At 42.5% G+C, this 26,204-nt stretch overlaps 1 protein-coding gene across 1 annotated transcript in view; it reads left to right on the top strand.

Moving 5' to 3' along the window:
- Window positions 1-14,074: 14,074 nt before the first annotated feature.
- Window positions 14,075-26,204, top strand: part of LOC310989785 (NLR family CARD domain-containing protein 3-like) — a gene marked incomplete at both ends in the record, with an annotated part of 38,142 nt that continues 26,012 nt past the window's right edge. Inside the window, 2 exons of the mRNA XM_083976934.1 lie at window positions 14,075-14,211; window positions 16,311-16,372. Of these exons, the coding sequence (XP_083833060.1) occupies window positions 14,075-14,211; window positions 16,311-16,372 (199 nt within the window). The remainder of the gene's footprint in view (window positions 14,212-16,310; window positions 16,373-26,204) is intronic.

The following is a 26,204-nucleotide window of genomic DNA, read 5'->3' on the forward strand; positions in this document are numbered from 1 at the left end:
GGGGTGTCCGGTCCTCTGCTTCCTTTTGTTTGTTAGTTAAAGAGGAGTGTGTGGTATATATATATATATATATATATATATATATATATATATATATATATATATTAGGGGTGTGAACGTGTACGAAAATATGTACACGTGTACACTGTGCATTTTTTTTCGTGTACACGCTTCAGGTGTTAAATCAGACACCAGTTGGGCCATAACACCGGTATTTTTGAAGCAGCAGGGAGCAGTGTGTGTTTTTCTGCCTTGTCCTAAGCCGCGGACAGCGGGGAAGTGGATTGTTTTGACCGCCAGGGGGGCGTTCCATACGGGCCGTGACGTCACATGAAAGCTATTGTCCGCGACTTGTTTGTCCATAGAAAGACTCGACGGCGGATTCGTCCCGCCCCCCTCCCCCCTCCCCCCCGACACGCACCGCACCGCACCGTAACTGGAGAGATCCGCCCGGTGAGCGTTCAGAGTCGACCACCGTACCCCCCCCCCCCTCTCGCTGACCTCCGCACAGACAGGAGACCAAGACCCCCTGTCATGTCGGTCCTCCACCCTCTCTGATCCGCCGCAAGTTGCCAGAGCCCCGCGGAGCCCAGTCTCTCCCTCCTCTCCCACACTTCAGCACCTGTCCTGGGCTACAGCTTGGCTCGCTCCACCGTCCTTTATTTTTGAAGTACAACTAATAATAATGCACCGTATAGCCTAACTAAACACGCATATGAGTGATCAGAACAGTAAATTGTTTACGCTACTTTTAAAAGGAGTAAAGTCATTTAAAACGAGGAGCGAGCCGAGCCGACGCGGTGCAGTCTATGGGTGCAGCCCAGGACAGGTGCTGAAGTGCGGATGAGAGGAGAGGACAGACCGGGCAGGAGCAACCAGCCCAGAGGCGTCTCAGTCCTCTGCCGTCTTCAATGTCTCGAGACACCCCTTTCAATCCGTTTAAGGTTATTTGTTTGTGTTTAGGGAGGCTATATTTGTATAGAATATTTTTTGGCGACCAGAAAAGCAATGTTTGACCCGGCGTTTATTTCGGATGGGCGTTTACTCGGTGGCGGCGCCATTACACTCGCAAAAAAAGAAAAAAGGGGGGGGGGGGGGGGGGAAACGCAGTCACGCACATTTTGTCTGAAGGAGGGAAGCGCGTCACAGCATCATTTTTATTAAATCATAGTTTTTTCTAAATTAAGACAGTGTGAGGGACTATTTTTCACCCAGCCCCCCAAAATGTAGCTATGTAATAACAATTAAAAAAAAAATTAAAAAATTGCGTGTATCGTTTAGGGATTTTTTACTACACGTTTACAGTTTCATTCCGTGTAAACGTGTACACGTGTACAAAGTCACACCCCTAATAAATATATATATATATATATATATATATATATATATATATATATATATATATATATTTACTGACAGTATATGTATATAATATATCTATGCTCCATTACCTGCGGTCCTTGTGTGTTCACGCTCCGGCCTCACCTCGTTTCAGAGACCGACTGACTGACCGGGCAGCGGCTGCACAGAACTCGCCAAACGTCCCAAGTCTCGCGAGAAGAAGCGGCGCAGTGCGAGAAGAACGGGGGTCCAGGCAAGACATAGCAATATTCATATTTAGCAGCAGCAGCAGCAGCAGCAACAACCTTTACGGGGGAAATAAGAAATGATAGTTCCGTTATGAAGGTGTGGTGTAAATGTTTTCCAGCTGCGCCCAGAGACGCGGGTGAAAGCGCGGGACTGTGACGTCCAGGTAGGAAAACACAGAACATGGAGCTGCAGCTGTATTGATAGCTAGCTGGCTAGTTAGCTCGCTGGTTTATCAATAGCAGTCCCCATATCGTCACGGCAGCGTATAGTGGGAGCGGACCGATCTTACACAGTTTAGGCTGTTTACATCCCACAGACAACGTCAGATGACTTCAAACATACGCCGAGGGGGTTGTTCACGTCAAGTAAGCCGACATGTTTGTAAACGGAGCTGTAATACAAAGTTGTGTTGTACACCTACCTGTGTCTGTGGTAGATACTCTTTCACAGGAAAAACAAAATGTATTACATTGTCAACACACAGTAAATGATGAATGTAAAGTGTAACCATTCTTGACAAAGAGGAGGAATACATAAGTGTTACCTAGTTTGCTGTCTCCTTGCTGAAAGCCAGTGGTTCAGTATCTCTCTGGGCTTGGCTCGTCATCCAGTACTGGAACATCTTCTCTCTCTGGAAACTGTTGAAATCTTCACAAATCTCTGGATCACTCTAGGTCGGCTCCACCATCTCAGCAGGGTGGCATTTTGAAAAGTATTCACTCTGGGACCTGAGACAAGGTCAAGATACAATTACTTGATGCCAAGTTGTGAGCAATTCAACATTTTTACTACATTTCAATTGCAGGTCAAATACATAAGGGAGATCTCAAAAATTAACTCACCGGTGCACCTTTAAATATACGGTTAAACTCTGACGAATCTTCAGAACATCATTTAACTTTTATTAGCTACAGAAATACCAGCATTAACAGTAAATATTTGATATGAACCCGTGTTAACCCACAGCCAGCTGCAGTACTTTACACAAAGTATTTCAGAACACATTGAATAACAGTTTCTTTTACACAGCATGTAGTCAGAAAATGTCTGCTGCTCAGCAGTATTTACTAAGATATTCTCACTCACCACTTCAAAGCCATTAACACTGTTAGGCTAACCCAATAGGATTTAACTTGAAGTAATTAGCATCACAGCGAGTGGATTGTATTAACACTAGCATGGACCGACACAGTTTACAACGGCAACAATTATCATCATGGTTAACAGAAACATCAGTCAGCTGACTACATATTAAAACTCACCTGTCCTCACCTGACCAGCTGGTCTTCACTCAGGAAGTGGATGAAGCATTTCACTGGCTACCGTGCACCTCCACTTGACTCTGCTATTTGACCCACTTTATCATTTTTAAATGAGTGTGTTTATTTTGAGTGCTTTTATGTAAAATATGAAACTATTTACTTCAAGTGCATCTTTAAACATGTATTTAAATTATGAGCTCTACTGAAGTGAATGCATAACTGTTTAATTGCTGTGGGCTACAAATGACCAGAGACAAACCTGTCCCACAGTGTGAAGTGTGTGTTCAGGATGTTAGAGCCAAAGCAGCTCTAGAACTGGTTCATGCTGACAGAGTGGGACATTTGTGGAGGTAAATGATTTACATTTAACTCATAATGTATTAATATAACTGCATTTCATCATATGTTTTTGGAAGAAAGAATATTTATGTAGGGAACATCTATGTATGGGACAGCGGATGTAAATTAGCCTGTGGCTACAATCCGGCGTGTTTACGATTGTTTTCGTTCATGAACTCGCATTGTCCCATTTAAAAAAATAAATTGAATTGAATTGTATGATATGGTTTGTTGACCTAGAGGTGATGGAGTTCTCTTGTTTGGACACTAGGGGGCAGAATTAGAGCAGGGATTGTGGTGGGGCATGTCTGGATGGGTTTTCCTCATCGCCATGGAAGACTCAGTTCAAGCAGCCTCGTCTCTCTGTGTCACTGTTTCTTTCCTGTGTTTTTCAGGTGAGTGTCGTCTCAAACCCCAAAGGAATTACTGAAACTTCTTAGTTAAACTTTAGAGAAGTGTGAGTGCCTACATGTTGTACATTTGTGTGTGTGAATGTTGAATGAGAGCGGCTGTGACTGCTGTTTATTTTATTGCATAAAGCACTTTGAGCTGCTTCCTTTTGTATGAAAAGTGCATCATGATGAACAAATTATTTTTACCTTAGCTATGCTACATACAACGCATAACAAACTCCTACTTTGATCTGTTGCTGTTTTTCTGTGCTCATGCTGTTATTATAAATGTTTGTGCAGACAGTTGATGGTTGGTGATGCCGATGTTTTTGTGAAATCAAACTTTAACACTCACAGAACCTCTAAGCCCAGGGGTGTGGAATCAATTTAAATGAGTGTGTTAATTTAAAGTGCTTTTATGTAAAATATGAAACTATTTATGTCAAGTGTGTTTTTTAGACATGACTTAAAATGATGAGTTCAACTGAATGCATAACTGTTTAATTGCTCTGGGCTACAAATGACAGAGACAAACCTGTTCTATGGTGTCTATAGTGTGTTCACATTTGAGATAAATTATTTACATTTAACTCATAATGTATTAATGTAACTGCATTTTACCATATTTATGGAGGAAAGCCTATTTATGTCTGTATGATTCGGTTTGTTGACCTTGAGCTGATTCCAGTAGGAGGAGTTCTCTTGTTTGGACACTAGGGGGCAGAATTAGAGCAGGGATTGTGGTGGGGCATGTGCCTACGTTTACATGGAGAACATTTGTGTGTGTGAGTAACTGTGAATGTTGAATGACAGAGGATGTTGACTGCTGTTTATTTTATTGCATAAAGCACTTTGAGCTGCTTCCCTTTGTATGAAAAGTGCTCTATGAATAAAGGTTTGTTTTTGTTGATAAAATGTGACGCTGTGTCTCCAGTGTTGTCTGTGGGAGTTTGCGTGATGTGTGTGTGTTGTGGGTCCATGACTTGTTTTGTTGTGAAATTGTTGTTAACAACTGAACCTAAGTTATGAAAAGTTAATGCATAAGTTCTGGAGTGTTAATTAATGAGCTGAAGAGTTTATTACCAGGCTGTTGCCACTGATAAGAATGTGGTCTTTGTTAACTTGGTTAAATAAGGTTGATGATTATGCACAAATATCACTGTAATATGATTTATAGTGTCTCTATGTTCATTGGATTGGAACTTTATTAGGATATAATGAATGTGTTGGTGTAAATGAGTCATAAGAAGAATAAAATGTCTACAGATGTGACAAATCCAAGGCCCAGGCCAGCACACAGGAGTGATGTAGCTGGTGCAACTACCTGAAGCTGCTGACAGACACCAACACTCACCTGTAGCAGACTGCAACCCACTGGCACCACTCACCTCACAGGAAACAGGACGTTGTTGGAGACCATCTCAGGATTTTATTCTGCACACAACAGTAGGAGCACATTAGCTGCATCGACAATGTTTTTATGTTTTATCTCATTAATCACATTCCTTTTTAACACTTCTAACAGAATATTCACTAATCAATAAGATATATCATAAGAAAATGTTATGTCAAAAGAAAAAGAAAAGATTATGATGAAGATAATTTATTCTTTATTATGGGGGCGGGACTAGATAAGCTTTTGCTTCCCCCGCTTTCCCTTTCGGCCATGTGTACTGTATTATTTTAACTAAGATGAAGTGTGATGATGATGATTTAATTGACATGCCCGAAATAAACTAATAAATAAATAAATATATACAGGTGCATCTCAATAAATTAGAATATCATGGAAAAGTTTATTTATGTCAGTAATTCAATTCAAAAAGTGAAGCTAACACATTATATAGATCCATTACACACAGAATTTATTTATTTAATTGTATTGATTATGGTTTACATTTAATGAAGACTTAAAATTCAGTCTCTAACAAAATTAGAATATAACAAAAGACCAATTTAAAAAAGCATTTTTAATACAGAAATATTGGCCTTGTGAAAAGTTTCTCCATCTATATGCACTCAATACTTGGTTGTGGTTATTTGACTTGAACTACTGTAAATGGACTTTTCCATGATATTCAGATTTATTGAGATGCAGCTGTAGTTTCCAGTTTCAAACTGAATGTTCACTAATCAATCAGATATTTCTGTAGACATGAGATCGTATAGTGGCAGTTTCAGTTGGATCCACAGCAGATGAACTTTAAACACACAGAACAAAGCCACAACACAAACACATGTATGCTAATGAGATGAGATCGTTAAATCCTCGTCTCACCGTGAACAAAGAAAAACAACACACAGTCACACACACTTTAAACATGGCCGCCACCTCATCACTCAGTGTGTGTGTGATATTCATGGTAAGTAAGGACTTTAAGAGCATATTATCTACAAATAACGGAGAGAGTTTCACCGTGTGTCTCGGCTCTTCCAGCAGCAGCGACGTTTTGGCGCGTTTTGGGGGGTGCACCGCTAATTAACGCCCCACCTGCAACAACAGCTGGAACCAGGAACCATCGTTCTCTGAACCAAACTGCTGCAGCAACAACAGTTTAGCTGGTTAACATATTTACCACTGGTCTGAATAATATGTGGAGTGGGTTTTTAGTTTTAGCTGAAGTTCACATAGATAATATCAACTTAAAAACACATTAAATCTAAATACTGACTCAGCTACACACCACCTATGGTTTATGAAGATAACCAAGGAGCAGTAGCATTAGCAAAGAAGCTGTGAACAGACATAGATGTGAGCAGGTTGATGTTACAGATAATTTTCTGAGGTCGACTGATCATGAAGGAAAAATAAAGTTTGTCAAGTTTGTGTTTGGAGAGTCACAGATAAGATTAGGTTACATGATGTAAGTTTAAGGTAGAAAATCTTATAGTGTTCTGTGTTAAAGGAGTTAATAATGTGAGAGCAAGTGGGGGTGTTCATGAGTGTGTTAAATGTGCTCTTAAATTATTATTATTTTTAACAACTTTATTTCAAACAGTCAACCAGAAATGACAAAGGCAGACATGAGATCACTTACATTCAGAAATCATTCAAAATCATCATGGTCAAATAAAAAAAAGAGAAAAAATAAAGCTGATGAGAAATGCTTTACCTGTGACATGTTTGTATAGGCCTACGTCATAGAAAATAAATGTGTCAATAAAGTTTCTCTTTCTGTCAAACTGTAGCACGTAGCCTACGGTTGGTATGTTGGGTATTTTTAGTTTAGTTTAGGAAGTTTTTAAATGTAGAGGCTTGCTGTGCTGTGACTCCCTCAGGTGAGCTGGCTGCCTGGCTCCGCCCCAGACTGAGGTGTGGATCAATCAATCAGACTTTATTTGTAGAGCACTTTTCATACAAAATATATGTAGCACAAAGTGCTCTACACGATAAAAGCAGACAAAACAAAGCAAAAATAAAACCCAAAGTAACGCAGATACACGCGTGCGCACACACACACACACATACACACACACACACTTTATAAAGCTTTAAAAGAAGGCAACTGAAGCGCTATCTTACTCTACAATTTGCCGTGAGGAAACACCAGAGACTGGATAAAACCAAATAATTAAATGAAATGATAAAAAAGAACTAAAATTATACCGCAAATATGCTAAGACTAAAAAGATTAGAAGTACAAATGAATACAAAACGAAATAAAATAAAAATAATAATAAAAAATGTAATAAACAGTAAAAATCGATAAATGCAATAAAATGATAGGAAAACTAATAAAATAGTGAAACCTATAAGTAAAATCCAATCAAAAGCCAAGCTAAAAAGGTGTGTTTTAACTTTGCTCTTAAAAATGTCCACATTTGCAGCTGCTCTCAGGTCTTCAGGAAGGCTGTTCCACAGTCGTGGGCCGTAATGACAAAAGGCTGCTTCACCATGAGTTTTGGTTCTGACTTTAGGTATTAAAGCAGAAGTAAGTGGTCCGGTCGTTTTGGCTAATGCTGCGTTCCAGGCAGGCTTTTGAAACCGTAAATTACAGCTTCAAGTCACAACTTACGACTTTGTAGCGTTCCAGGCAACCCACTCGTGTTTTTCCGACCTGTTTTACCGGTGAAAGTCACTATAACGGCCACTCGTAACTTCTGACCCGTGAACTGGTACCAGATCGAACTGGTACCACTTCACGGTCGGAAAAATACGAGTTTCCTTGAACGCACCATAACAGTCCTCGTCCCTACGTCACCACATTCACGGCGTTCCTTGGCTGCACACACAGCCCTGCATGCCGTTCTCTCTCCTCATTGGATAAAAACTGTAGGATACGATAAATGTTTTCTCCTCGGCTCAGAGCAGAGCAGAGTGACTGACAGACCCGTGTTTCAGACCAAACACTCTATGTAAGTGATTGCTGTCGGAAGATATAACTATTTAAGACTTATATTAACACAAATATATCACTTACTTCTGCTTTAAGTTTTTTCTGAGGCGGCGTTTGGAGATTTACCCACACTGGGACCAGGTTTTAAAAATACAGGCTACCGTTTTAGGACAAAATGAAGACATGAGAAATAAAAAAGGTTAATATAGCCTACTGTATATTCTGTGTGTGTGTGTGTGTGTGTGTGTGTGTGTGTGTGTGTGTGTGCGCGCGCGCGCGTGTGAGTCAGGCAGCTACAAGTTAATGGAATTTAAAGCAGAAGTGAGTGATCCGGTCGTTTTCGCTAATGCTGCGTTCCAGGCAGGCTTTTGAAATCGTAAATTACAGCTTCAAGTCACAACTTACGACTTTGTAGCGTTCCAGGCAACCCACTCGTGTTTTTCCGACCTGTTTTACCGGTGAAAGTCACTATAACGGCCACTCGTAACTTCCGACCCGTGAACTCGTACCAGATCGAACTGGTACCACTTCACGGTCGGAAAAATACGAGTTTCCTTGAACGCACCATAACAGTCCTCGTCGCTACGTCACCACATTCACGGCGTTCCTTGGCTGCACACACAGCCCTGCATGCCGTTCTCTCTCCTCATTGGATAAAAACTGTAGGATACGATAAAAGTTTTCTCCTCGACTCAGAGCAGAGCAGAGTGACTGACAGACCCGTGTTTCAGTCCAAACACTCTATAGAAGTGATTGCTGTCGGAAGATATAACTATTTAAGACTTATATTAACACAAATATATCACTCACTTCTGCTTTAAGTCAGCACTCAGTGCTAGCACTCAGCAGCATCAGAGACAGTCTGCTGCACGTAGCTTCACCTGAGCTCTGGCATCAATTCTCTCGCTCTCCACCCAGTTCACAACAAAACAAAGCAATCACCACACAGGACTAGAAGCCCATAAGTGATGATTAAAACGGATTTAATTTGTATAAGTCTAACATTTATTTTTGGGCACAAATCTATGTCTACTAGTCTAAACTTGTTTAAAAGTTGTTGAAAAAGGTGATTTTTAGAGGCTTACCTATTCACTGTACAGGTCTCTTACTTGTTTTACTTGTCTCTTACTTGTTTTACTTGTTATTATGAGCTTTTACTAGGTAGATTGTTATGTAAGTTGTGTTTTGAAAGTACTTAATTGTTGCCCCTTTTTTTGGCTTTTCGGTTGCCTTTAACATCTGGCCAGGGACAACGGACGAAAACTAGCCTTGTTGACTAACTCTGGCCCACTTACAGTTTTTCTTTTAACTCTGTTGATTAGTGGTGCACTGTCCCTATGAAATAAACTAATACATGAAATGAAATGAAAGGTCGAGGTTGTCTTAAAGTTAAGAAAAAATTAAAGAACAAATTTGAGAACTTTGATTTCAAGAATACCATTTGTTCTTCAGTTTTTTCTTAAGAAGAAACTAGGAACCAGATCCATCAGACAGATCAGAGATGTGGAGCTGAGACTGTGACATGTTGTTGATCCAGAAATGTCTTGACAGGAGGAAGAGGAGTGGTGTCTCTGACGTCCTGAAGGATCATGGAAAAAGACCCAGAACCAGAGGTGAGCTGCAGACAGCCAATCAGAGCATACTATGAAAATTCATTATGTCCGTATGGAATAGATAAGTTCGTTTTTCTTTTTCAGGACAAAGTGTTTTTTTCCATACCTTGTTGACGGTTTCGGCGTTTTTTCTTCTGCCTTTCTCAGTAGGGTTAGGGACGTTCCTGTCAGGTTTGACAGGTTTGACAGGTTTGACCTGTCAAACCTGACAGGAACGTCCCTAACCCTACCTTTTTCCATACCTTGTTGGCGGTTTCGGCGTTTTTTCTTCCGCCTTTCTCAGTAGGGTTAGGGACGTTCCTGTCAGGTTTGACAGGTCAAACCTGACAGGAACGTCCCTAACCCTACCTTTTTCCATACCTTGTTGGCGGTTTCGGCGTTTTTTCTTCCGCCTTTCTCAGTAGGGTTAGGGATGTTCCTGTCAGGTTTGACAGGTTTGACAGGTCAAACCTGACAGGAACGTCCCTAACCCTACCTTTTTCCATACCTTGTTGACGGTTTCGGCGTTTTTTCTTCCGCCTTTCTCAGTAGGGTTAGGGACGTTCCTAACCCTACTGACAGGAAGGTCACGCCTCCGTAACATGAGCTGATAAAGCACGTCACCGTCTGACACCACGGTGACAGTTCTGAGGAAGACGGAAGAAAAAAAACGCCGAAATCGTCAACAAGGTATGGAAAAAACCACTTTGTCCCGAAAAAGAAAAAATAACTTATCTATTCCATACGGACATAATGAATTTTCATAGTATATTAAAGCAGGAGTAAGCAATATTTTTGTGTTAATATAAGTCTTAAATAGTTGTATCTTCCGACAGCAATCACTTACATAGAGTGTTTGGACCGAAACACGGGTCTGTCAGTCACTCTGCTCTGCTCTGAGCCCAGGAGAAAACTTTTCTCGTATCCTACAAGTTTTATCCAATGAGGAGAGAGAACGGCATGCAGGGCTGTGTGTGCAGCCAAGGGATGCGCCTGAATGTGGTGACATCTTTATGTCTAGTTTAGTTTAGGAGGTTTTTAAATGTAGAGGCTTGCTGTGCTGTGACTCCCTCAGGTGAGCTGGCTGCCTGGCTCCGCCCCAGACTGAGGTGTGGATATGAGACAGGTGAGGAGGAGGAGCGAAAGAAAGTTAAAGTATTTAGTTCAGACGCCATTTTAAGAAGAAGGAGTAAGAGCTGCAGCAGGTGAGTGTTAAACAACATTATTATTATTATTATTATTCACCGTTAGGCTCAGTGGCGTAGATGACGTAGGGTTGGTGGGTTTTGTAAACCCATGGGCCCTTCTTGTGGTGAAATCCTGCGGCCCCACCACACTGCCGAGGATTTTAATTTTTTAATTTTTTTGGTTTAAATCAGGGGCCGGCTGGTCATAGGGAGGTTCGGGACGCGGTTGACCGCGGCTGCCTTCCGTCGCAGCGGCAGGTAGCACAGAGTGTAACATCAGACTGGGTCACTGCATTATGTTGCATATTAAGGGGGGATACGAGCGGGCGCGGCCCCTCCCAATTTGAGCTGATCCATGTCTATTACATCAAATTAAACAACAGAAGCTGGTCTACAACGTGTAAAAAAACCCATGTTTTTATGACCCAAACACAGCCCAAACACTACTCAAACAAACAACTAGACATCAAACTTCATGAAGCACCTGTGTGTGGACCCAGTCGTCACATTTCTGGCTCGTATAGCTACTACTGTACATTATGCAAAACAGTACACAGCTACCGCTCATATGAAAGAGCTACAAAGATTGGAACGTTACATAGCAACCGCGGCTGCACAGCAGCAGGCAGAGAGAGAAGACAACAACCAGCACACACAGACACTGCTTGACCAAAACATGGTTGTACATTTCCTCTTACCTTTGCTGTTTTGCCGTGAAAAGTTTGTTTTATGGGTAAATCCCATAGACTGTAAGGTAAATCCACAATATTTCTAGTTTGAACAGAACTTTGACAGGTGTTACATCTAAATCGGTCCGGACGGACTTTAGGAGCAGCCGAACCTTTGTTGTTGTTTTTTTCGTTTTTTTTCCAACTTTATTTAAAGTTGTAGCAACAACAACATTTCAGTCTTTCCAGCTCACATTCGTTACAACAGTAACAGCACACTTTATCAGAATCAACCACTGCAGATGTTCATACATTGTACAATCATTTGATAGAGGTTTTGAGCTTTAGCAGCATCATTCTGAAGGACACTCATCTAAAATATGATTTTTTTTTATTTTGGGGGGGGGGTATTATTATTTATTTATTTATTTTTCCTGTGTGCCATCTTCATTTACTCTTCACCAGTAGGCTAACATATAACTACTGAAATTTACACATCTCAGCAATTTCAGATGTTTTTGATGCACTTTTTTGGCTTTTTTTCTGTCCTCTATTTGTGTGTGCAATGTGGCCCGCTGCGCACGCGGGCCCCTTGGACCTCAAAACCCATGTGGAATACAGCCCAGCTACGCCACTGGTTAGGCTAATTCTCAGTCCCTGTGAAGTGTGAAGGTAAGAAGAGTCAGAGTAGTTTTACACTAGTCCGCCATTGTTGTTGTTGTAGTTTCTACGTCCAGCGGTGTTGCCCAGGTTACATGTTAGAGAGGTGAGGCTATGATGTCATTGTTTCACTAAAGATAAATTTATTTTTTTCTGAGGCGGCGTTTGGAGATTTACCCACACCAGGACCAGGTTTTAAAAATATAGGCTACAGTTTTAGGACAAAACGCTGATATGAGAAATAAAAACGGTTAAGACACTACAGTATTCTCTCTCTGTGTATGTGAGGGGGGGCGACCGCCATTCCGAAGGACCGCCATTCCGACGGTCTGCCAGTCCGAAAATTCCCGAAGGTCCGTCATTTCGAACTTCCCGAGGGGCCGCCGTTCCGAATGTGTTTTATTTTGAAAATTGACCGAATTCTCTCGTGGTTTGACTTCCTGCCCGGCTTGACACGACGCGCCGCGGGGACAGCGCCCGACCGGCCCCTCCCTCTCCCCCTCCCCCTCCCCCTCCCCCACCGCCTCCAAAGTTTCACCCAGGTGCGAGTCTGATGCATTACATCCATGGTCTGATGCAGCCGCGGCACTCCTGCTGAAAATAAATGTCCTTGCTCTGTGCTTTGGTTAGGTTTAGGCAATGTAGAAAGGAGTTGGTTAAGTTTAGTAAAAAGGTTAGGTAGAGGCCTTTTCCCATAAATAATTAAGGGTCGGCATTCCGACAAATTAAAGTAAACGTTCGGAGTGGCGTGAGTGCGTGTGTGTGCGTGCGTGCGAGTCAGTGTTAACAGGCAGCTAAGGGAAACAGAACAAAGACAGCTGATCTCTGAATCCTCTGTTTATTTCACTTTTTAACGTGAAAACTGTGTTTGACCTTCAGAATAAAAGTTTAACACGGACCCAGAGAAGATAAAGAGTCTGAAACACAGTTTATTATTATTATTATTAATCTTTATTGCAGACACAATAAGTGTCTAAATAAATGTCTAAAGTCATACCAACAACAACAAACATGATAAAAACAGATTTAAGAAAGAGAGAGAGAAAAAGAGACAGACACACAGAGAGAGAGAATCAATCATCAACTCTCCACATAGTTCATAAGCAGCCTGTCCCACCAGTGTTTTCTAAGCCTGGATGAATACTATAGCTTATTTATAGTTTATGGTTTGTGATGACTTTTATTGGATTTGTGCAAAATACAAAAAGGAACATCAGACCTAGGTTCTGATAATAAAAAAAAACACATGACACAAAACTAAACCTGTTCTGATGAAAACTGTTTTATTGTTTTAAAGACTCATTATCTTCTCTGGAGAAGAGTTAAAGTTTTACACTCAACACAAATGAAACACAGCCTTCACATGAAGAGGTGAAATGATTCAGATAGGATTCAGAGTTCAGCTGTTGAATTTAATCATACCACCCTCTATTGATCAAGACAGAATTTTTTTTTTACATCACTTATTGTGATGTTAGATAAAAGACTTGTAACTTGTTACAGGGAGAGTGGAGGCTCCTTCCACATCGTGGCTGGAAACCAAACCTGTGATCAGAGCCTCTGACCCGGTGTCACAGCTCTCATCTTGTCCACGACACAAACGCTCCCTGTAAACCGTTATCTCTTGTTTATGACAGATAAGACTACACAAATACACACATCGTAACATCGTATATGATAATCCATAAATCCACTGATTGATTATCAAAGGCTTTGAAAACAAATCCACACAACCGGGAGGAGGGTTAGCAAAACAGAGGAGAAGTGACGGCTATTGGCTGGTCAGATGTAAACAGGAAGTCATTGTCAAACCCATCATATTTTCTTATATTAATTAATTCAGACTAAATATAATTTTTTATGGAAAAGCAATAGCCTACCTGTATTCTGCACCCCTCTAAACGCCCTGTGGATGTATTGTTTTTGAAGAAATAAAGCTTTTAATAACTCAACCTTTAACTTTCCCCTTATGCTGAATCTGAAGCTAGCTAGCTCAGTGTTGTTCAGTGTTTCTGGTTTCCCTCTCAGACTGACTGAAGTCCTGAAGATGAGTGTTAATGTGGAGGAAGAGGAGGACGGACCAGAGTCTCCAGGATCCATCTGTCCATCTCTGATGACTAACCGGTCCAATTCACCTCCTCTAAACTTAAGTCCTGAACCTGGACCTGGACCTTCAGACTCCCGGTAAGAGACCTGCTCCAGCCTCTTTACCAGTGTTGAGTGTGTTGAGGTCCTGCAGCTCATAGTGACTGTGAGTCAACAGGAACTGGTTCTTGTGGTTGATCAGTGTCTTCATACTAACTGCTCAGGTCTCTTCATGTTTCTTCTGAACTGATCTGATGAAAGAACATCTGGACTTGTTTCTCCTCCATGTTCTTCCTGCAGCTGATCAACATGAGCTTTAAAGACGTGGCTGATTCCAGGTGGTTTGGTGAACGTTGATGAGCTGGGGCCAGATTCACCAATAAGTTCAAAGATCTTAAGAAGAAAATTAAGAAGTTCATAAGAAAGTTCTTAAGTGCAATTCCTCAATATTTTCTTAAGAACTGTCTTAAGAACAGTCATTTCTCACAAATTTCTTATTTTTCCTACTTAAGAACTTCTTAAAATATGTCACTGCATTGCATTGCATGCACCGTCAAACAGCATAGCAGGTAGAGTCTGGAGTTTTGTTTGTTGCAGTTTGTAAACAAAACATTGAAACTCGGCCCCTCCTCCTCTCGGGCTAAGCTGTGTAGCCTCCTGCCCCAGACAGCAGCAGTTGTCATGACAACAAAGGAAAGGAAATACAGTCTCAGTGAAGCGCTGGAGCCGTGGGCCGATAGCCGGCCGACATGGGAGCCTCCGGTGTAATGTAGTTATGCTGTCGCGGTGAGAGGGAAGACGGTCCCGGTGTTAGCGGCGGATGCTAACCGCTACCGCTAGCCGAAGTTAGCATCGAGCTAGCTCACTACAACTGCCCTAGTCTCGCTCGCCAGACCCTCCTCCAGAGAAGAAGGAGAGTCTGGCTGCTCCGCCTATGATTCTGCGATCAGAGAAAAAAACACTCTGGCCGTTTGGAATTCTTTCAACCAGTCACAATCGTTGTGATCGGCGCCGTAGCAACGGTGCGCTTGCAAAATATTGCCGGTTGGAAACTGGATTTCGGTCCGCGGTGTAACGACAGTCGGCAACTGTTGACAGATATTTATTCTTTTGTTCAGTTTAACGGCGGTTGGCAACCGCTGACAGATATGTCTTCTGTTCATTTCAAGACACGGATGTATAATAGATCCATGGTTCGGTTCCTGTTGTTGTTTGTTTTGATGTTTCCCGTTACCGGGCGGACTGGGAAAGCTGCAGCACAGAGGCGGGACTTTCGCCGGGTGGCTCGTTCCGACCAGTCAGAGGCTAGTCGCAGCAACGCACTTCCGTCAGGCCAGACTACAACTGCCCTAATACTTGTTACCAGTCGAGGCTTTAGTTGTCAGTGTCGTTCGGGAATCGGTTCGCGGCTTCAGCGCTTCACTCAGACTGTATTTATTTTTCTTTGCGGTCCTGACTGCTGCCGCTGAGAGAGAGAGACGTGCTAGCACTCAGCAGCATCAGAGACAGTCTGCTGCACGTAGCTTCACCTGAGCTCTGGCATCAATTCTCTCGCTCTCCACCCAGTTCACAACAAAACAAAGCAATCACCACACAGGACTAGAAGCCCATAAGTGATGATTAAAACGGATTTAATTTGTATAAGTCTAACATTTATTTTTGGGCACAAATCTATGTCTACTAGTCTAAACTTGTTTAAAAGTTGTTGAAAAAGGTGATTTTTAGAGGCTTACCTATTCACTGTACAGGTCTCTTACTTGTTTTACTTGTTTCTTACTTGTTTTACTTGTTATTATGAGCTTTTACTAGGTAGATTGTTCTGTAAGTTGTGTTTTGAAAGTACTTAATTGTTGCCCCTTTTTTTGGCTTTTCGGTTGCCTTTAACATCTGGCCAGGGACAACGGACGAAAACTAGCCTTGTTGGCTAACTCTGGCCCACTTACAGTTTTTCTTTTAACTCTGTTGATTAGTGGTGCACTGTCCCTATGAAATAAACTAATACATGAAATGAAATGAAAGGTCGAGGTTGTCTTAAAGTTAAGAAAAAATTAAAGAACAATTTGAGAACTTTGATTTCAAGAATACCATTTGTTCTTCAGTTTTTTCTTAAGAAGAAACTAGGAACCAGATCCATCAGACAGATCAGAGATGTGGAGCTGAGACTGTGACATGTTGTTGATCCAGAAATGTCTTGACAGAGAGAAGAGGAGTGGTGTCTCTGACGTCCTGAAGGATCATGGAAAAAGACCCAGAACCAGAGGTGAGCTGCAGACAGCCAATCAGAGCATACTATGAAAATTCATTATGTCCGTATGGAATAGATAAGTTCTTTTTTCTTTTTCAGGACAAAGTGTTTTTTTCCATACCTTGTTGACGGTTTCGGCGTTTTTTCTTCTGCCTTTCTCAGTAGGGTTAGGGACGTTCCTGTCAGGTTTGACAGGTTTGACCTGTCAAACCTGACAGGAACGTCCCTAACCCTACCTTTTTCCATACCTTGTTGACGGTTTCGGCGTTTTTTCTTCCGCCTTTCTCAGTAGGGTTAGGGACGTTCCTAACCCTACTGACAGGAAGGTCACGCCTCCGTAACATGAGCTGATAAAGCACGTCACCGTCTGACACCACGGTGACAGTTCTGAGGAAGACGGAAGAAAAAAAACGCCGAAATCGTCAACAAGGTATGGAAAAAACCACTTTGTCCCGAAAAAGAAAAAATAACTTATCTATTCCATACGGACATAATGAATTTTCATAGTATATTAAAGCAGAAGTAAGCAATATTTTTGTGTTAATATAAGTCTTAAATAGTTATATCTTCCGACAGCAATCACTTACATAGAGTGTTTGGACCGAAACACGGGTCTGTCAGTCACTCTGCTCTGCTCTGAGCCCAGGAGAAAACTTTTCTCGTATCCTACAAGTTTTATCCAATGAGGAGAGAGAACGGCATGAAGGGCTGTGTGTGCAGCCAAGGGATGCGCCTGAATGTGGTGACATAGGGACGAGGGCGGAACTCGTGTTTTTCCGACCTGTGAAGTGGTACCAGTTCGATCTGGTACGAGTTCACGGGTCAGAAGTTACGAGTGGCCGTTATAGTGACTTTCACAGGTAAAACAGGTCGGAAAAACACGAGTGGCTTGCCTGGAACGCTACAAAGTCGTAAGTCGTGACTTGAAGCTGTAATTTACGGTTTCAAAAGCCGGCCTTGAACGCAGCATTAGCCAAAACGACCGGATCGCTTACTTCTGCTTTAAGATCAAGTTATGGAGAGTTATGTGCCAAGGAATGGCGCCATATGGAAAAACTATGGAAGAAACTGGCACGAGGACATTGTTCCACCTAGCCTCAACATCAAAAACCCGATCCCAACAAAAAACGCGGAAAGGGCCATCAAGTAAGTGCGTATGACTCTGGTAAAAGAAAGAATCAGATGCACAACTAACAAGATCAACAACATAAATGCCAAAATAACACAAACACAACAGGACTTCAAATGCCGGTTCAAACTGAACAGTGACATGGAGGAACATCTAAACGGCATTTATGAAAAGGAGTTTTCAAAAACAAAAACACGTCACATCGAAAAGCTCAATAAACTTATCAAGAAAAAGAAACAAAACGAATGCAAGTCTAGCCGGGACGGGTCTGCAGGGTCCCGACTACGCTGTTCGTGTGTAGTACTCTGCGTTCATTCAATGACCGGGGACACGGGGCTGGTTCTCACATTCAACTTTATTCCTGCATGACGGTGACATGAGACACAATGTGAGTGCAATGGTCATCTCCTCTCCACATAACTCCTAACACACACAAAAAATAAAATACATTGAGCATGTAGGCTACGACATGGAGGACCCACACACACGCACGCACTCACTCGCTCACTCATGCACACATACAGGGAAAAGTCGCAGCAAAACAAACTCTCTTTCTCTCGCTCAAAATGGCTCTTAAAACACGCCACTACGCAAAGACCTCCATAAACACATCTCGAAACATTTGTACACCAACATTCTTCCGTTAATTTTGCATTTAAACTCAAGAAATATGATTTGTTGATCCCAGAGCAAAACAACATACCTCTTCCAGTGAGGGACAGCGCAGACTAGGGAGAAAGGAAGCTACGCACCGTCATGTCCTCAAACTTTCAAAATAAAAGCTCAGATTTGTAAAAATAAAAGAAATACAAAAATAAATCCACAAAAACTTGAATTATATTACTGATAGTCCATATTTAAAGTGAAAATAAACTAAAACACATCATGTGATGGATTTTGGTGAAATTAATAATAATAAAATAAAATAAAAAATACCAAAATATGTTGTTTCCTTTTTCTATCTGTTACACAAGGAACAGATAAACGAGAAATGGGTTCACAACTTGTCAAAGCACACGTTCACTGAAGCAGAGCACACCATACTCGCAAGGGATTTAACTCATTGAGTGCCGCGCTCCTTTCCAAAGTTTTAGTCAAGTGTACCGGCAATTTAGACCATTTTTGACTTTTTATGTAGAGCCACAGTGTATTCTATATTATTGCCACCAACACATACTGTGGCTCAATTGAAAGGTTTAACTTAATGCTTCAAGTGGCCACAAACCGTTTGTTTCTACGTGCCTCCGTTCCTGAGAAAAGTCAAGCTAAACATGGCTGGGTTTCACCAAAATCCCTCCTTTTTTTCTAGAAAAGGAGATAGAGCGTCTTTTATGAAAGGTGCGCTGTTTGTGTCTGTCGCTCTTCTCACACTCGCATTTCTGGATCAAAGGGCTCGTATAAGATAAATATATACAACAATGGTTGTTCTATTCACAAAACCACCATCGGGGGCGGGGGGGGCGCCACTAAACAACAATAACACAGACGCACCGTGCCGTGTCACAGCTTCTCCCCGCGGAGCGTGAGGGTCTGTCGGCCACCGCGGCTCGGGAAGACCGGTCCCGCCGGTGGTCGCGGTCCGTCTGTGGTACGGGTCGGTGGTACCGGCCTGCTTTGGCCCAGAGACCATCAGATTTTACTGCGGGAGGACTTTGGGGAGGACACGGTGTTGCTCCAGCTGAAGACCGGGCGGACTGTCGGCTGAGAGCTTCCTGTTTCTGTTTCTTTCTTATTTCTTTCTTATTTCTTTCTTTTTTATTTTTATTTTTTTTATATTTTATCTTTTTTATAAAGAAATTTATTTCTTTCTTATTTCTGTTTCTGTTTCTGTTGGAGCAGCAGCGCGGGTGAGAGCAGAGCAGCAGCGGAGCAGCTGCGCTGCATCTGCATGCAGAACTCGTTTGCAGAAGCCGAGTTATGATAAAAACTTCCAGATCATGAGCTGTCATGTGACTTTGATCGTCATCTATTTCAGTTCTCCTCGTCGTAGAGTCCCCAAATTTACATATAATGTGTATTAAAGTGTCTATTTTCATAATTTAAAAAAAAAGCAAAAAACGTAAAATTACGTTGTTGGCACTCAACGCATGGGAACGAAAAACGAGAAATTACGTGGTTGGCACTCAATGAGTTAAATTATGCCATCACACCCAGAAGAATTCCATAAGAAGAATTTATTGTGGCCATAGAATTAGCATGTAACACAATACAAGACCAGGGACAGAGAGCTGCTCTTAGAAACGAAGTGGCAGGAATCCTCACATCAGCAAAACTGCCACATAGTAACATAACAAAACAAGAGGCAACAGCCATAAAAACGCTTTCGAAAAACAATAACATAACAATCATCCCGGTGGACAAAGGAAGGACCACCGTCATCATGGACACAACACAGTATGACGAACAGATGAATGAAATGCTTATGGACCACAACACAATGAAGTTTTGAAAAAAGACCCGACTGAGGAGAAAAAAAGAAAACTGAAAACTACTAAAACCGCTACTGGGAGAAAATAAAATCGACATATGACCACCTCATACCCACAGCAAGCATCACCCCCCGGATATACGGCACACCAAAAATCCATAAACCGGGAGCACCACTAAGACCCATTGTTGACAGTATAGGATCAGTCACTTACAATCTTTCCAAAGCACTGGCTGATGTAATAAAACCGCTCCTCGGACTCACTGAATATCACTGCAAAAACTCCAAAGAATTGGCAAAAGAACGAAAAGAAACCAGGTTAAAAAAGGACAAGCTTTTCATTTCACACAACGTTGTATCCCTATTCACAAAAACTCCAGTAATGACCACACTTAATATAGTTGAAAACCGGTTAAAAACAGAAAAACACTGAAGAAGAGCACAAGACTCACAGCGCAGGACATATCCAAACTGCTACATTTTATATCAACATCCACATATTTTCAGTTCAGGGGTAAAATCTACTGGCAAAAAGAGGGATTTGCGATGGGGGACCCGCTCTCCGCAATTTTATGCGCCTTTTTCATGGAAGATCTTGAGGACAGAGCAATGACAATAGCACCGGATCACTGCAAACCCACGTTTTGGAAACGGTATGTGGACGACATACTCGAAATAACCAAAATAGGACAGTCACAACCAGGGCCTGAAGTTAACTTTTTCGGCCACCAGCCACTGTGGCAGGTAGATTTTGAAATCCACCTGCCACAATGGTTTTTTACCAGCCAAAATTTTTGGTGCCTAAAATAAAGGTGGACAACTCAGAAAATGCATAAGAATGATTCTTGAACTTGTACAGAATACACATATACAGTAGGCTATTTATAAACCGTCTTTGCTTTTATTCTTTAAAGTTCAGTGGTTCCCAAACTTTCTCCGCTGGCCCCCCCTTTGGCGGATAAGTACCCCCGTCCCCCCCCTTTTTTTTTTTTTTACTGTGTAACAGTAGCCTATTCTTTTCGTTGTATTTTCAAGCACCTGAATTGTGTAATTATTTTCTTTTTTATTTATTTTACTTCTTTTTTTTTAGTTACAGTATTCAACCTGACCGTCCCTGCTGCTCATACTGTAACATCAACGTCAGGACAATTGAGGGAAAACCCTGCCTTCACCTCCCAAATGACAGCTGTCAGATGAGACAACTTTACAGCTTGTGTGTGCGTTTTTGTCAGTATCTAAACAGCGCGCACGAGATGAACACACAGACACACACAGCTGAGGGGCAGAAGTGCGGAGACGGAGACGCGCTTACGCCAGGGACACACCGGCCGCAGAAGCGCCGCGAGTAGCCGCAAAGCACAGAGAAGCGGAGCCCTTTGATGTTAACGATTGTGTCGTTCACACTGGCGCAGCCGCGAGCGATCCCGTCAAGCTGGGCAGGAAGTCGCACAAAGAAACAGCGAGAGAATCCGGTTAATTTTCAAAATAAAACACACAAAGCAATTGACAAATGCGATGATGTGAACAGGAGGGCTTCGGCTCGCACATGATCTCTGTTGCTCGGCCCTTCGCAGCGATTCCGCAGCCGGTTTACCGTATGTATAATGTCCGCGTCAGTCCCGAGAGGATTCGACACGGCCCGCTGAGGGCAAAGTTGTATTTATTCAGTACTCACGGTACAGGAAAAAAAGACAGGTACACATAGCCTACCTGATTGGTCAACAACACAACACTTGCTCAGTGTTGTGTTGGCTACACGCCAATGTGGCAGGTAGATTGACAGTTTCACCCGCCAACAGGGCCGTTGCTAGGAATTCTGGGCCCCTGAAAGAATACTAAAGTGGGCCCCTGACTTTTCCACTTTTTTTCTTAGACTATGTATTATCATTTTTTATTTAGCCTACTTTGTTTTGATACTAATGCAGCATTACTATGAGTATTAGTCAGGGTCTTATGCATAAATAAATATATAATAATATATAAATCAGTCATACAAAGATTAGACTGGGGTTTTTTGTGGGCCCTACTGGGCGCTGGGCCCCTAGAATTATCATCACCTTTCTCCCCTATACTACGGCCCTGCCCGCCAATCACAAAAGTTACCCGCATTTCATGCCCTGGTCACAACAACTTACGGATCATCTAAACTCCATGGACAAAACAGGAAATATCAAGTTCACATGTGAAGAAGAAAGGGAAAAAACAATAGCATTTTTGGACTTAAAAATACACCACACAGAGGAAGGTAACATACAGGAAACCAACGCACACCGACCAATATCTACTCTGGACCTCAGAACATACCGTTGCACATAAATTATCCGTCATAAGGACACTACTGTATATGACTGAATCCACAACATCACGGAGGAGGAGGACAAATAGGAGGAAGAAAAACACATTCAGCAGGCATTAAAAAACTGCCAATACCCACTCTGGGCGATCCAGAAAGGAAAACAACAAACGCAAAGAAAAGAAAAGAAAAAACAAGAAAGGAAAAACAAAAACAATTAAAGCCGCAAGCGGCGATGGCGGGCCCTCGCTCACCCATGCGACCGCGGGGCCTGAGGCATGTCGGGGCTGTGGCATGAAGTTAAAAGGGAGAAAAAACCAGGAAGGAGGCTAAAAAAGCAATGTTTTGTTCATCCACCAGGGGACAGTCAGCACATGTGGTGTGGTGCGTTCAGGGGCAGCCCCTCATCACTCATGTGAAGTTTGGAGTGAATCGGACAAAGCAAGAGGGAGTTATGAGCAGTTGATGGTTCATCCACCAGGGGGCAGTAATGGGATGCATGCAGGTGTGTTCAGGGTCAGTCCCTCATCACACATGTGAAGTTTCGTGGAAATCGGACAATGTTGATGCAAAAAATGGCACTTCCTGTTTCCACTAGGGGGCGACATGAGCGACACCCCTATCAGATGGAAGAGGTCTCCACCCTGGACCTGTGTATCAATTTTCATGATGATACGAGTTCATTAAAGCCATCAAAAAGCCAAACGTATTTTCATGGCGAGGAATTGATGGTAGCCACGCCCCCACAGGGACGCCATTACTCGTAGCTTCACAGTCTTCATAATGTAGCTTCACCAACTGGTTCTGCATGTTTTAGAAGTGGAATGAAGTTGATGGGGTCAACAATGTATTTTTAATGAATTTTAGTTCACTTCCTGTTACCACCGGGGGGCGCTATGAGTTACGTGGGAAGTTAATATATCGGGACGTTCAGGGCGGAGCCATCATCATGTCCAGCAAGTTTGAAGTTGATTGGATGAAGTATGTGGGCGTGAGAGCCACTCGTATGTACATGGCGAGCACGCCAAAGTTAGTTGAGCGCTGGCAGCCACGCCCTTTGACCTACGGACGCGCAGAGCACAACTTCAGCTCAGCTAGGTCTGGAGATGTGGTATACCTAATTTCAACTTGATCGGACGAATGCTGTGGGAGGAGTTCGTTTTGAGCGGGAAAAATCAAAATCAAAATGGCCGACTTCCTGTTGGGATTTCACCATGACATTAAGAGGCTTTTTTGCATATCTGGGTATAATACATATGTGTATCGAATTTGATCAACATCGGACAAAGTCACTCAAATTCCCTATGGGGATTTTGAAAGTTTGTAGGGGGCGCTATTTCGCCATTTCGCGTCGACCATGTGCGACCACCCAAAAATATAGAATTTCGGATTCGGCCGGAGGGACATGCAAAAGTAGACAACTTTTCCAGTTTGGGAAAGGGGCGAAATTGGGGATTTAAGAATCGTGGGAATAATAATAACTAGAAAATTTCCTCTCGGGAAATTTTGAATGGGCCACGGGAGCTACTGCGGGTTGTGCCATCTCTGTCAACATGGGAATCAAACCCACGATCTTAAGGTCAAGACAGAGCTGATCAGACAGACACATGATCATCTTTCTATAAGCACTGATATGGAGGAGCTGTAATCACATTAGGTTACCTGTGTGTGTGTGTGTGTGTGTGTGTGTGTGTGTGTGTGTGTGTGTGTGTGTGTGTGTGTGTGTGTGTGTGTGTGTGTGTGTGTGTGTGTGTGTGTGTAACTGTAATCACATGAAGCTGGCTCTAGAGTCTGTGTGTGTGTGTGTGACTGACTTGACACATAGTTAGTTAGTAGCTGCATCCTGTGTCAGTCTGATTTAGCTGTGTCTCTGTTTATAAACATTTAAACGAGCGCCAGGTGGATTGTTTATGAAGTTAACGAGCTCTGGCCTGAGGATCAAAGAGGTTACCACGGCGATAGGGGCCCCCGCAGGCTGAGACAGACAGAAACGTGGAGAAAAAGAGCCATTTTCTGCCTCTGTACCGGTCTCACAATTAGGCTTAGCATGACAAAACGGTAACTCCTATCAGAACAAAACACAGATCAACGTTGCTCTAAGGACTTACTGAAAATTTTGGTACGATTTGGTGTTTCTACAGTAAATATTTTGGCGACGCTGGCAGTTTTAAAACATCAGGCCGTTCTGCTTCTCTCAGAAAATATTTGTATTGGAGTCTATGAGGAGCAGAGACAGACGTGGCCGCATTTAGAGGCTCAGAGTTTAAATTCTGTAAGTCACTCTGATATTTTGAGCAGATGATGAGATCGAGGATGAGCTCGTCTACAAACGTGGCGGAAATTATGTGTGTAGAGTGTAAATTGTGGCCGGGCCGAGTTTGGAAAGAGAAAAAATCTGGAGTTTTTCTGGCATCTCTCCCACTCTAACCGATGATGTCACGCACTCTGACACGAACATTCCGTGCAATACACACCCATTATAATCTCATAATTTCTCCAAAAATGATCATGGTCATTGAACAGGGATTGATCAAAAACTATATGACCTATCAAAACGTGGAGTAATACGCCAACACACAAGACATGTGTCTACTGTTTAAAGTTTAAATGGAGTCTCTAGGTGAAAGTATGCCTGAGCAGTAGACGTTTGTTAAACTCCAATGATTGGTCTTTTTCGCTCTTTTTTTCCCGCCCGTCCCATTGACTTACATGCAAAATTTTGCACAGTTTTTCGCGACTTATGTCGCGAAAAATTCGTACACTGTTGAAAAAAGTAATAGCATACCGATCCCGATCAGACCGCACGTTTTGATATATAATTTGGCCTGCAACTCTTCGAGTTGCAGGACTAGTAGCGAATCGAAAATCGTCCGGAAGAGGCAGGAGAATAACTAGGAAAAAATCCACACAATAACAGTAGTGCCCGGGCTTCGCCCGGGCACTGGTCCCTGCAGCTATTTCATAGCTGTTGGGACCAGTGCCCGGTGCGATTGCCCGTGGCCCTAATAAACAGCGCGATTTCAATAGGGCTTTTGCTGGGCGACTTGCAGTCGCCGCTCGGGCCCTAATAAATACGTCACACTACCATACATAAAAGGAACCACTGAGCGCATACAACGAGTCATGAAAAAATACAATATCAACACCCCAGTCAAACCACAAATAAAACTCCGGCAGTTATTAGTGCACCCAAAAGATAAGATCCAACCCGACAATAAATGTAATGTCATATACGAAATCCCTTGCCTCTCATGCAATAAGACTTACATAGGCGAAACGGGTAGATGTTTCCACACCCGTAAAAAAGAACACCAAAAAGAATGTAAGATAGAAACAGAAAAATGGCACACCAGATCAGAGAAAGAAAAAGCGCACCAGGAAAACTTGAAATCAGCCATAACAGACCATTGCAAAAGACAAAACCATATAATGAACTGGGACAAGGCCAGAGTCATACGCACAGAAGACAACAGGTACCAGCGATGGATTATGGAAGCGGTGGAGATTAGGAAACGGGCCCACAGGACCATAAACAGGGACGAGGGGGCCTTTACACTCACACACCTGGAGTGCCGTCTTGCAGGCGCAACCCGACGGTGGGAGGTGTGACCGATCTGTCAAACCTGACAGGAAGGTCACGCCTCCATAACATCAGCTGATAAAGCATGTCACCGTCTGACACCATGGTGACAGTTCTGAGGAAAGAAAAAAACGCCGAAACGATCTCTGGTGTTATTATTCTTGCTCCCCACTCCTTAGAGCCTAGAACTGGTCCAGTGGCGCAGTTAGTGGTGTGATACCGGGGCTACAAATATGGCGAGCCAGCCAGGAGTGGCTTAAAGCAGTTAAAACTAGAAACCAGAGACCGTATAATATTGCTTTCAGTTTTTCAAAATGGATGTCGTTCAAACGAGTAGTGTAAAAATCCCTAACTCAGTCATAGTTAGCGGTATAACTGGTACAGAAACCGATGACGAACTAAGTGACTTCCTGAAAC

The sequence above is a fragment of the Trachurus trachurus genome (genome assembly GCF_905171665.1).
Source record: "Trachurus trachurus genome assembly, chromosome: 8".
Classification (NCBI taxonomy): domain Eukaryota; kingdom Metazoa; phylum Chordata; class Actinopteri; order Carangiformes; family Carangidae; genus Trachurus; species Trachurus trachurus.